At 35.5% G+C, this 14,182-nt stretch overlaps 1 protein-coding gene across 1 annotated transcript in view; it reads right to left on the bottom strand.

The window, feature by feature from the left end:
- LOC121863744 overlaps nucleotides 1-13,804 on the bottom strand; it is a 14,953-nt gene extending 1,149 nt beyond the window's left edge. Inside the window, exons 1-2 of the mRNA XM_042362510.1 lie at nucleotides 13,500-13,804; nucleotides 7,822-7,941 (exon numbers count right to left, since the gene is read on the bottom strand). Coding sequence (XP_042218444.1) covers nucleotides 7,822-7,941; nucleotides 13,500-13,593 — 214 coding nt within the window. The 5' untranslated portion in view covers nucleotides 13,594-13,804. The remainder of the gene's footprint in view (nucleotides 1-7,821; nucleotides 7,942-13,499) is intronic.
- Between the last annotated feature and the right edge of the window lie 378 nt (nucleotides 13,805-14,182).

Raw genomic sequence — 14,182 nt, 5'->3', positions numbered from 1 at the left:
TTCAACTGCTTCTTCAGGTTCATACTGGGAAAATTGACATACTTTGGAAAGTTGTTTTAAAAGTAGCCAACTTGCTTCCAAATGATTAACTAAAAGTAAATCTTTCTTTACATTGTTTCATGATTAAAATGAGACTTTACAGTAGCTGATTTATATCCTGGGTATTATATTCTTTATGGCTCTGAAGCCCACATTCATCCTTATTTTCTGTATCATTGAGTTGAACATACATTTAAGGAGACAGTAGCCTTAGTACGTAATGTTTCTACACTAAAGCTGAGAACATATTGTCTTTGTGAGGCATTACATTGGAAAAATTAAGTAAAATTTAAATTCTGCCTCTCCAGTATCTCTTGCTGAACTTGCTGTGTTAAGGTTTATGAACTGCGCTAAATCCTTTGATTATTATGCTTGTACAAGTTATTTAAATAAACACACTGGACGAACTATAACATACAAATTGGATCCTTGACTGAATCTGATACCAGTTCCCAATTGGATAATAATAATAATATTCACAGTTAATACCACAAAATTGGAGAAATAGTAAGCAAAATCGTTATAGCAAACAAGCGTTAACGTTATACAAATATAGTTACTAATTCATAAATCGCGTTAGAACAAATTAGATTATCAAAACCGTTATAGCAGAACTTACTGTATATATATATATATATATATATATATATATATAAATATATATATATATATATATTATATATTATATATATATATATATATATATATATATATATATATATATATATATATATATATATATATATATATATATATATATATATATATATATAACTATATATATATATATATATATATACTATATATATATATATATATATATATATATATATATAAATATATATATATATATATATATATATATATATAAATATATATATATATATATATATATATATATATATATATATATATATATATATATATATATATATATATATATATATATATATATATATATATATATATATATATATATATATATATATATATATATGCTATATAGTAAGCCTGCTGCTCGCTGGGTTTAGAGTAACAGAATACCGTGAATGTAAAAATCCGTATCCTTTTACCCCCCCCCCTCCCCCCATGTCCTTGTTACATGACTGTGGTGGTTTTAGACCAAATTATATTGCAAAAATTGGGGTGACCTCCTAAAAGGTAACCATTTTAGTTAGGATGAAAAATATTCCAGTAACTGCAATGAGCACAACACCAGCTGTAATTTTGCAGTAACAGAATCTCTTCATCATCATAGCAACCAAAGTAACCAAATGCATGATATGGTATACACAGAGACGATGTAAAACAAAAATATTCATTTTTAAGTTTATTTAATCATATACTATAAATATTTAAATTCATTACCTTGAAACATCAATCTTTGTTAATTAAATTTGAAAAAAAACTACGATCAACATTTTCAAACACCTAAATAAAATATTACATCACAAGTATCTTTACATAACTGTGACTGAATGAATACTACTGTACAGTGGTCCAGTTGTTTGACGCCACCGGTTAACGAACTGCCTCCATAAGATTCTTAAGTCGGTTAAAAAAAAAAAAATTAGGGATTAGCAATTTCTTCTGTTTCAACCTCAACATGTTTTAGCTTGCACTGGCCCAGTCAACCAGCTTTAGTATTAGTCATGTAATACATTGTCGGTTCTGGGGCTTAAATTTCTTACTATTTTAGTAAATATCAAGAGAAGTTTATACTATTCAATAATTTTAAAGTTTAATATTCAATTTTTTAGTCATTTAACAATTGTGAACATAATTGAAATCAAAGTGACTAGTTTTAATATGGCATCCCAGCCTCTTAACACAGCAAACAAGCGTTAGTCTCTCTGTTTTCCTGGAGTAACATCTTGCTTGAGACTCTCTTCAATAATGCTTTTTTCTGTGTTTCCAAGCAAGTGTGGTCATTTTGAAATATTTACACACATTTGACAATACTCATAATGCAGTGCAGTGTTGATTTAAAAAAACAATCTTAAACCACTAAGAGAACTAAATTTTATGGGTGAAATGGTGCCATGGGGTGACTTCTCTTCCACCCAATGCCTTCTCTTCTTCCTTCTCCTCCACCCCCATTCTAATTCCCATCATCATCATCATCCATCATCATCATCATCCAGGAGCCTTCTATACACACCTCAAAGTAGGATTAGCTTTTCTACTACATTTTTGTTGAATTTAGGCAATTTTCGGTGACTGGAACCCAATTACCCAAACCCATTGAAACAATGGTTTAGGTTAACAAAGAACAACCTGCTGAAACGGATTGTGTTACGTTAACCGAGGACCACTGTATTCTCAAATACATATGGAAATGTAATATTTTTGCTGGAAGTGTGACATACAGTGGAAAGTGGGATAAAGTCATAATAGAAAACAATGACTTTGGCTTTCTTTAGATTTGTTCCAAAAAGATTTTTACCATGGAACAAACCTGTACCTGCTGTACAAATACAAATTACAATTACTTAGAATTATTACATATCTGTACAAATATAGATTGTTTATACAGGTATTCAAATAATCACTATCTTACAAGAATCCCAGCAATGTAGAATTACCCAGAGTCGATTTGGGTGACAAATTATGGAAAGAGCTTAGTCACTCTGAAGTAATGATAAATAAACACACATAGGCATTCAGGGCCATATACATCTTATCTCAAATAAAAAACAAACACCACACTCTGTCACCTCACTTCACCTCCCCCTGTTCCCCCCCTAGCTCATTAACCTCCCCTCCTTGTGTTCCCAACAAAGATTGGTGATAACTTTATTCTTTAAAATTATTTTACATATAATATCTCAGACTAAAGATTAGGAAATTATAATTTGCATTGCTGGAATCCTTGCAAGACAACCAATAATTTGAACCATAAAAATCATATATTTTACTCAAAATATAAAAATGTAGCACATTAGTGTACAATACTGTGTAGTACATTTTATAATATAATATAAAGTTTTCAACTGTATTTTGGGTAGATTTACATAAATTTCTTCATATATTTTCATCATTTACATACACCGCACTAAAGAAATAAATGACCTTAAATGCAAAGCTGGAATTCATGTACTAATTTCTTATGTCACTAAAATTGTTATGTCCAGTGCAAATTAGAGCATGTTACTATTCAAATTAATCGTGTCTACAGAATCCACCAATGTTAATTATATTCTCCCAGGTCATTTCACTGGCATTTTTAAAATGGGAGGCGTGGCCAGGACTGTTAAATAAACACACAAAGACCTTCGGCTCAAACTAGCCAAACATATCGCCCAACCCCCCACCCCTAGCTGGCTGGCTGGCTCCGTCCCTCCTCCTCCCCCATCTACTCAGCAGGGGTTTATTTAGACTTACAGTTTTATCTTATATAATATCTCAGACCAAAGTTGAGATTATAATTTGCATTGCTTGGAATCATTGCAAGACAGCCAATATAAACGTCATATATTTTGCTCAAGAGATAAAATTGTTGTACATTAATTAGCTACACAGTACGATTTCAGTAAAAACTGTTGTATTACAATAATATTATTCCTCCTAATTGACTTGAATAAATACTTGAAGGAAATATACAATATTTTTGTTGAAACTACCCCCGTTCAGTGTAAAAGTGTCGTAATAATAAATGGTAAACAATTTGCCTTCGGCACTCTGTGTTTCAGGCATAGCGACTTTCGATTTATAGGACATAGAGAGTGTTTTTTCTGAGGTTTTGTTGTTCAAATCTCAAAACTTGGGTGACCTTATCATCAAGGCATAACATAAATTAATTTTTTGGTAAAAAAAAATCAGGGTACGACCTACAATGCTTGATGTTAACACAAGCGTGGTTGCGAGACGACTGAGTGAGGGCGCCAGGGTGGCCAGGGTGTGTGGGGTGGCCGGGCGGTGTCTTGATTCACCAGCATTCAACCTGCTAATTACTTCAATGTACAGAATATTCACTCGGCCGGGGCAATCCACGTATTTGCGAATCGTGTATGCTAAACCTCGTGTATGTGAGAACAGGGAGACAGGGCTGGGTGGGGCATCAATGGCTTTCTTCAGACTAGTTTATTGCTGTGACTTGCTGGTTGAAGGTATTGGTTCATCTTGAGGGAGGAAGAGGCAGCACTGGTAGTGGAGGAGACAGCACTGGGGACTTCTTGAAATAGATGTCCAATTTAGACTGCACAGTTTGGTTTTTCTTTTCATGAATTTCTCTGCAAGTTGCATCTTGGATCATTCTGTCAACTTTGACATCGCTATAATTTTGATCCATGCTCATCAAGCATTTGCATTCCTTTACATTGTAGCAAATGCTCTCTCATATTGTCACTGTTTTTTGGGGGTGTAGGTTCTTCTTCTACATTTTTCTCTCTTTCCTGCAATTTTTCTGCATCTGTTCAATAAGATCCTCGTTACTGAGCCTCTTCTGCTACACTTTCAAACCAACTAGTCCAACATCTTCAGTATCAATTTCTAACTCCAGCTGTTTACATAACTCCACTATCTTGTTACTAATATCCGAAATAACTTCATTTCATTAAACTTGAAACTGTGCACATATCTTTTCAGATTTTTCCATATTCCATTCATGCAATGTTTTGTAACCTGATCCCATGCTGCACTCAATGTTCTTTACATGAAAAATGTTGTACCCTTCCATAACTGTCTGACATTTTCTCACATTCAGCATAGCAACAGCCTGAGAGGTCGTGCGAAATAACACGCTTTAGCAAGTGTAGCACCTTGATCCGGGTTGATGATAGAGGTAGTTAGGTGGAATGCCACTCACCAACATCAGGCATGTCGTCCAGGGTGGTGGGTGTCCCGAGCATTATCCAAAAATCAGTAAAATCTGAATGGAATCTGTTGTTGCAGACAATACCCTTGGCTGTGGAATGAAACAAGTCCTGAACCAATCCTCAAACAGTACTAGGGTACCCCAGCTTTGTTACGCAATAAAACACTGGCAGTGTAGCTTGCTGACGCTTAAAGCCCGGTTCTCTGAATGATAGATCATGAAGGAAGCTGTATTTAAACACAACATTCCCCAACAGAAGTAATTTGTCCATGAATGCCTTGAACTGGCATTGTTTTCTTGTGATGTATGTCCGCCAGTGCGCCCACAATAACGATCTCATCCACATTGAATATTTGCTCAGGCAAAACCCTCCACAATCACATCATCTAACTCCTCCAAAGCTTGGCAGCACCAACATCGGCACTAGCTGCCCTCCACCACCTTAACATTGTGGGACTGTAAAGGCTTAAATCTATCAAACCACCCATGACTTCCTGTAAAGGTTTGATCACATCCATCTCTGCCTGCTCCTTCAGGCTTTGGAACAGGCTTGCTTTAGCCTGTTGGTTGAAAGGCTTAAGGGTCACCTTCTGTATCTGGTCTTCATCAATATCACCAATAATTTTCCATAACATTAATAGACCTTGTCTTCTTTTGATATTATAGTTCCTTTATAGGTGTTGTTCCTTTCACTACTTCACCTAATACCCTTGTCCTTCAGAATAGTGGATATAATATGCAGGTCGAATGCAGATTGCTACTGTTTTTTCCATTCTCATGCTGTGTTATTATCTTCATTCTCATCTCAAAAGTAATTGCCTGTCTCCTTTCTTGGAACACCACCAGCACTCTCACTTTTACGCTTCAGTCATTATAAAGTCAATTAAATATGATAATAACGAAAGTTCACAAGCGCTGATCAGTATAGGATAATCGATAGCCAAACACAAACAAAGCTCCACTGAGTGAGTGTACCCATGAAGGACCGAGACGCCACACCCTCTCGCCCGGACAGAAGCGTTGCATAGAAATATAGTCATTTGAAAATATTTTTCACGACGGGTCGTGAGTCTTATGTCTCACTGACGACGGTCAGCAGGGTTAGTACGCAATGGATTTAAGTCTAGTTGTAAGTCTATATATATATATATATATATATATATATATACTGTGTGTATATATATATATATATCATAGCCTAAGTCCTTTTATGTATCTCAAATCACTTAATTGAAGAGAAAAGAAGAAATTGAATGACAAAATACATTAAAGGAAACTAAAAATTTAAGTTGAACACTTATACTGAAACCTGGGACTGGCTTGCATGTAGAGATGACCATTTGTAGGAGTGACAGAGGCTTTATTGGGTTGGTTGAACTGAAACTTTCTTCTTTTCATCAGAAATCTCTCTGTTGCATCACAGATATTCAGGAATACCTCTATGAATCTGGGGGAATCTTGCTGTTGAAATTTAAACAATCTTTCTTCAATAAGCCTGAAACCTTCTGCCAATTCCTTTGGAATGAATCCCTTTGGTTCTGGACTTTCAGCTTCCTCAACATCTTCTGACAAAATTTGCTTCTCCAGTTCATTCAGGAGACAAAAGCAACTGTGTGACATCATCCTCATGAATATCAAGCTAGAGTTGGTTCCCAACATCTACCACTGTCTGTGACACTTCCCCAACATCATTTTCAAAGCCCCTGAAATCGTGGACAAACTGTGGGCAGTGTTTTTTCCAAACACCAATTGCTCTTACCTTGAACCAGTTAAACCAGCCCCTACTAGCAACAAAATCTTCCCCCATCACTTTCACCACCATGTTTAACCAACAAGCTTATCACTTTTTACTGAATCAAGGCTAGACTTAGAGGCAAATCCCATTGATTTTGATCTTCCACCCATATCACTAACAATCTTTCCATTTCATTAAACAATCCATTTCTTGGTTTTGTTATCACAGTTGAGTGCATTGGTGTAGACCCTTTTACATCTTCAAGAATTTTCTGTTTGTCCAGACCGATAACCGACTGAAACCCAACGTTTTAACCGAGGGTGTTTCGCCATTTCTCAGAACATTAAATACATAAACTTTCACTTCCATTGTAATTATTTTCCTTTTCTTGGATGCACTACTATCACTTGCATCAGGTTTGTGTTTAAGAGCCATGATAAGGGCCGAAAAAGAGAGTTAATAAGCAAAAAACGACAGTTTGCACTTGATCACGCACGTTACTGAGGTGAGGGTGAAGTGTACTGACGCTCCCTCAAGGTGTGGCTGGGCGTGATGCATCACTCCCCATGTGCCGCCTCCCCTCTACTCCACACAAACTTGTCACCGTACATAAATACTATAAACCAGTTGTACTTATGTAGGATTTTTCAAATAATTGACATTATGGGACATCATTCGTATCAGCAGGCATTCGTAAGTCAGGGACCCCTGTGATCTGTACTCCTTGTTTAATTATGATCTTACTTTGCTTTCACAGTGCCCTCAAACATATATACAAGTGATAGAACTTAGTTTAACAGTGCTTATAATAAATTTTAAAGTGTAAAAAAAAAAAATGTAAAACTGGAACAAGGACAGTCTACAGTATATAAAAAACTTAAAATTCCACAGCATTGTGATTTCACTGAGGGTTGGCTTCATATTATTAAAAACTTAAATAAATTTATGTGCCTTAAAGCCAGTAGCAGAAAAAAAGTCTGGAGAGAAACAAATGCAAAATGTTTGTATGCCAGTAGATTATATTCTCCACACCCCCAAACTTTTCTTCACTTACAAATTCTATATTTTCTCTTACGACTCTACACCTTTACTTGACAAATTATATATCATAGAACAGGAAAAAAAAAGTAGTCCTCTGATTTGTAAATTTGGGTTTAACTGTACTCTAATGATAAGTTATTATAAGCTAGCATATTAATTTCTATACAATTACTGTTTATTTAGAACTTACCATCTCCTTTACTCAGCTGCATATGATGAAGTTTTTTGCGACGCTTCTCCTCCTCTCTCTTTTGCTGGCGAAAATACTGCTGCTTTATGGCTTGCTTTTGGAGGAATGCTTGACCATGACCTGTGAAGGGCAAGAGATTGTTGTAGTTCTTGAAGATTTGTTTTTTATTTACAGAAGATGGTGATCAAATAGCAAATCGTCAAGTTTCACATTTCACACATTAAATCTCATTTCTTGTGCATATTTCTTAAATTTTATGAAGTAAAAAAGCATTTATGTTCTGTGGTAGCTAAGGCACACAACTTGTCTAGACTATTTACTAAAACAAATTTTTTTATTCCTTTACCCAATTTGAGTCTTAATTCACATAAGAAATAAGTTTGCTCAATATTTGTTTTAGTACTGCCAACCACTTTTTGGATGAAATTATATTTTTCCTGTACAGTACATACACTATAATTATGTTCCGATGTGTCGAAAGAATTTCATATTCATTACTTGGGCAAATTAATAATAAGAGAGATACAATATTTATGGTGATATCACCTACTACCATTACCAACAACAATGTACTGTATGCAAAAATGGGCAGGGCTTGAAGTCAAGAGAAATTGTGGGGCAAAATTACGCAAACAAGTGAACCAACAAAATCTAGGGAAACCTGTCCTAACTTTATTTAATCTAACTTTAGCAAACCTTACCTTATTTAACTGATGGTGGAGACTAATCATGTGTATATCACATGAAGCAAACAATAAATGTACTCCAGCAAACTGGATAACTGCCAAAGTTGTATGAATTCTCGTAGCTTTATAATAAAAAAAACTCCCAAACTAAGCATTTGCCAAAAAACACTCAGTGGAATAAAATCAATTTGGGTTAATACTCTAAAGCAATCCCATCAGAAATTTATAGTTTTTTCTTTTTACTTATTTTGACTTCTATTATATTTAAAAAATACAGGCTCACAGCAAGCATTGTACAATGTTTACTTCTTACTCAGCCAATCAGTAGAAGTGTCTATGTCACGTGATACTCATCAGCATGCTTACGCTCTAATTTGAATTGCATAGTTGCAATATGGTGTGTCTCTGTGAAGGTTGCTTGTTGGGAGACTGGCGTGTAATTCAACAAGTATTTGAGAACAAAGCCGCAGCTGTTGACATTTTTAGATCTCATTTGCTCTCCTTGGATCAGTAAAGTGTCCAAGGTGAAATTCAGACTGTCTGTATTGTCAAATTCCTCCTTCATATGCTAATTAAGATAAGGTTAGGTTTACACATTAGGGGATCAAGTCAATGCCTTCTGATTTCTCTGGTTAGGTTAAATTGAAATACACAGATATTTGAGTCATTTTTGCATGGGCTTACCCCTCAATGTTGGTAATGGGGAGGAATATCACCTTAACTACTTATTTCTGCTGGAATGAAGGTCAAATTCGTATGAAACACAATGTATATCACTATATAAACCTATTTTTCATATTAATTTTGGTCAATTTATGGTTTTGACCAACCACAGAATTTTTTTATGAAAAATACTTCATAAGCTGGTTTAGACAATTTTCAGACACCTTTCTTCTATGATTTTTCCCTCACAAATGACCTAAAATTATATAACCTAACATCCTAACTGGCCCCAGAAGTTGTTCAAAACACATCAAAAACAGCCAGAAAAACATAATACCTGTACAGTACTCTGGAACACTGACTTATGATAACCAGCAAGTTACATTAGTTCAGGCATCCAGAAATACACAAATTTGCATACAGTTATTGGTCTTAAGGAGTCAGTGTTCCAGAGTATTATCGATATTTTTCATTAAGAAGCTATTTAACCTGGATCTCTCCTTTAGTAGCACACCATTATCAAGTGGCAACCCTCAACTTTAACTACCACACTTTGTAAGTAAATTAGGACCTATAAAGGAAAATCAACTTCGGCCAATTTGTAATTTCGACCAACCACTGCTCTCAAGTTGAGCAATGTTTTTTCGGTCATTTAGACAAATTTTAAGACTCTTTTCTTCGATGATGTTTCCCTTGCAAATGACTTAAATATATCGGGGGAGCCAGGGGGGCGAAGCCCTCTGTTAGGAGGTTAGGTTAGGTAATCTTCGGTCATCAGCGCGGGAAATGGCATAAAAGTAAAGTATCTTAAAATTGTCTAAACCATCGAAAAAACACAATGCTCAACACGAGTCACGGATGGTCGAAACTACGGTAATTATTTGGATAATGACTGTCTGCTGTTTTCATTGAAAATGGACTTAAAAATACCCAGATTTCACTGATTTCATTAGGGGATAGTACTGTATTGTTGGGAAAAAATATAAAAATGGCTGAAATTGTGTGCTAATCTAACCAAACCTACAAAATCCCAACCTAACCTATATCTTGAAACTAAGCATTTAGCTACACAAAAAATTTAATATAACTGAAAGTAATCAGCTTACAAAACTGTCTAAAAACACCCTTATAATTACCGAACTACTGACAGCCACCTCCCTCACAATAAAGGCAGCAGCACACTGGGCACTTTTCCTCCCAACATGTTGGGCAAATACGGTCCAGCCAGCAAGATAAAGACGTTTGCGTCACACTGAGATGTTTTGTTGGCATGTCTGCCCAACACAATGAAAACAAGAACAATGCGTCTAGACGAGGTTCGCCATGGATCCAGTTACTATAGTTGAGTCCTTGCAGGCCAGCAAAGAAAGTGCCCAGTGTGCCACCGCCTTTACCAAACCGCTGAGTCACAGTACATTGCTTACATCTGCCGCATCACAGTTTATGAAGCGACTGAAAGATGCTATCTTGGATACACCCCATTTCGTCACCAAAAACCCCATTTCATCATAAAAGAAATCCATTTTGTCACCAATATCAAATCCATTTCGTCACCACTAACAGACCGTTAGTTATTATTTTACACGAATAGAAATTACACATATATACAGATGACTCAAGAATTATTGTTATTATTATACTGTACATGAATACAGTATTAATTATTTAATAAAGAAAACTATTAAAACAATGGTAAATAAACAAAATACAAAACAAATACTGTACAGACATATTAACAATGTTTTTATTTTTGTATCGTTTAAGTCTTTAATAAATTGTTTTAGTGAGATGCTTACATGAGTAATAACCTTTATACAGGTACAGGTATTCTTTATTTTCGTCTTTAATAAAATGTCTTTGCGAGATACTTGCATGATTCAATGTATTGTTATGCTGTAGCATAATTTTGTACTGATATTACAATTTTGTAAACTAGGTGTTTTGATTATTTTCTATCCCAAGCAACAGTTATTTGGGCAAATTTTGTGAAATTTCCGTGTATAAATTTATGTATTAAATAAGTAAGAATTTTCTGGAATGTATTGCATCATTCTTTTTGTTATAATTTACTTATTACTGTAAGCCTCAAATATAATATTTGATCTAGTAGTACATATCGTCAAATGTGCTCATCCTTTCGATATTGGTCACATATCTATAGCTCTTATGCGAGGAAATACTGTACATAACTACTTTTGAAAAAGTTCTGTTTTAAAGTGTTTAGAAGTGCACCTGTTACCAAAGTCTTTCTACAATATTGATAAGACATAAAATGTAAGCTGATCTGAAGGAGAGATTAATTATATGAGGATATATTCGGTTTTGTATATGTATTATTAATGCAAAATAAAGTTGATTGCTTTATTGATATCGATTTACAGTAACATATAGAGCTTACTATAACTTCATGTGTGAAGTGTGGTGTGGTGGAGTGGATGAAGAGGAATACACTAAGGTGGTATGGACATGTGCCAAGGATGCATGAAGACAGGCTGACAAAAAAAGTTTATGATAGCAAGAGAGAGGGGAATGTTGGGAGGGGTAGACCAATTGCCACCTTGGATAAAAGAGTTAGAGAGTTTGTTGAGGAGAGAGCAGGAAGGGGAGGAAGAGTGTTTGAGAGAGCAAGTGAGGTGTGCATGGATAAAATGGCCTGGATACATTTCCGTCATGGCCACCCCCTGTTGGGGAGTTCCCGGGAGGGAACAAGGAGTCGGCAATATTGATTGATTGAACAAAACAGAGATGCCGGAGTGGCGCTCCGGTGAGCTCCGGCAGCACTGCACCCCTGGTTGTTTGTCTGTACACTGATACCGATCGTTGGGAAATTACCGGAGACTGACAGGACAGCCAGTGGTAATTTGACAACACTTGCGAGATATATACTGCTCCTGAAAAAAGGAGGGTCGTAACAGTATGTACACAAAGATGGTAAACCAGCCATTACGTCTTCACAGCTTCAGTGAATACACAATGAAAGTCCTAAGCCCTTGAAATGGTGATGAGAATGATCGCGATGATGAAACGGATAAAAAAAAAAAAAGTGGTGACGAAATGGGCACACCCAGCTATCTTAACTCGCCTATATCTTGAAAACTTAGCATTTGCCAAAGAATATGAACAGACGTGAAAGTAATCAGAGTACAAAACTTGTGTCTAAAAACACCCTCCATAATTACCGAACCGCTGATGGTCACCAGACGTATATTGTATTAGCCGAAACTACAAAATAACCTCAACTTCGGTGAATTTATAGTCTTGCACAGGTCTTTCTTTCGCTGTTATTACTATGGGATATGGGAGGGGGATATCATCTCTTCCCATAATATTGACTCCATTAATTTGCAGATTACACTAGTTAGACTGACTGGCCTGTAGTTTCCTGGTTCACTTTTACTTCCCTTCTTATAGATAGCTGTGATATATGCAATACACCAGTCCTCGAATATATTTCCTTCTTGAAAAGAGCTTTCAAACAAGATCCTCAGAGGCTGAAGTAGTTCCTCCATCATCTCCTTAATGACTCTTGGATGTAACCCATCTGGACCGGGAGACTTATGTCTTTTCAATTTTTTAATCACCTTTCTTATTTTACTCTCGGTTATCTCCAGGTGTTCAAGAGCTGGCACATTTTTCTTCCATTATATTTCCACCAGAAATTAAGGATAACCGAGTTATTAATTTTCCAATATTATCACATTCGCTCAGTCACAAGTTTCGCCCTGTCTTGTTCACTTTTGGCGGAGTTTGACACCCCCTCACGCATTACTTCTTACCTCCGTCTTCTCTTCTTAAGCGTCTACAGCGCATTTAAGGGAAGATGTGGGGGCATGAACAAAGTGGAGGTTAGGTTAGATGGTTGATATTTTATTTGCGATTTATTTGCAAAAAAAATCCAACGATTTCCGTAATGATTGTTGGGTGTGGGGGGAGGTTTAATCTAAAAAAACTAGTGATTTCCGACGGAAATGCAGATCAAATCAAATTCGTTCGAAAATCATCAAATAACACCAGAAAAATATATTTTTAATATTGTAACAAAGACCGGTGAATTAGTGAAAACTTACCATTTTTAATATAAAAATAAAGACCGGTTAAATACTACCTACTCCGCCAAAAGTAAACAAGACAGGGCGAAACTTGTGACTAAGAGATTGTAATAATATTGAAAAATTAATATCTCGGTTACCCTTAATTTCCGGTGGAAATATCATAGAAGAAGAATGTCTTAGAATTGTGTCAAGATTTAGAATTACATATAAATAACAGAGAAAGAATGACCGGTGCAAACTTTAAATTGATCCCAACTTCTAATAAACTCTAACGTACCTTCTTGTCGGCTTCCGAAGTTGGTCTTAAGTTTATTCTTAAGGTATTTCCTTTTGTTAAATTTTTTCTTTATCCCGCTGGTTTCTAAATCCATCTTCAATTTTGTTGTTCGTTGAAAATAAAATCCTCACCTTAACCCTTTGCTATTCTTTGTGAAGCAGAGTACAATATTAACTGTCAACCACAAAGGTGTACTTAATAAAGCCTTATGGATGGAAATACCACGAAATCAGAAGATTCAGCCCTGCATGGAGCAAGTTGTTTTGTTTACATCATGAGTGGTGCCAGACCTCCTCAGTCCATAGAACTTACGATCAATTAGAAATTTGAAATATCTGCAGATTTACTGCAAAATATCTGGAGAAAAATCTTAAGATTAAGAAGAAATATCTGTAGAATCATCTGTAGTCTTTTTATATTAGAAATATGATATTCTTATTGTTTTCAGTTTTCTTTAGCCTTATGTAGGAGTAACTTAAACAAATTTGTTTTTCCTTTGTTTTACTTTTTTCTTCTTTTTACTTTTATCCTCTTCACCACTAATCGGCTCGATAGCCGCTTGGGCGATCGGAGTGACAGTACTCCAGATGGGGAAGCACTTTACTCTTGAAGATCGTTACGAGGGAAGGGCCGTCTAGATGTCTGAACGACCTTCTTATAAGACCCAATAATTTATTTGCCTG

The sequence above is a fragment of the Homarus americanus genome, unplaced genomic scaffold (genome assembly GCF_018991925.1).
Source record: "Homarus americanus isolate GMGI-L3 unplaced genomic scaffold, GMGI_Hamer_2.0 scaffold48354, whole genome shotgun sequence".
NCBI lineage: Eukaryota > Metazoa > Arthropoda > Malacostraca > Decapoda > Nephropidae > Homarus > Homarus americanus.
The sequence above is the reverse complement of the archived record's forward strand: the minus strand, read 5'-3'. Positions and strand labels throughout refer to the sequence as shown.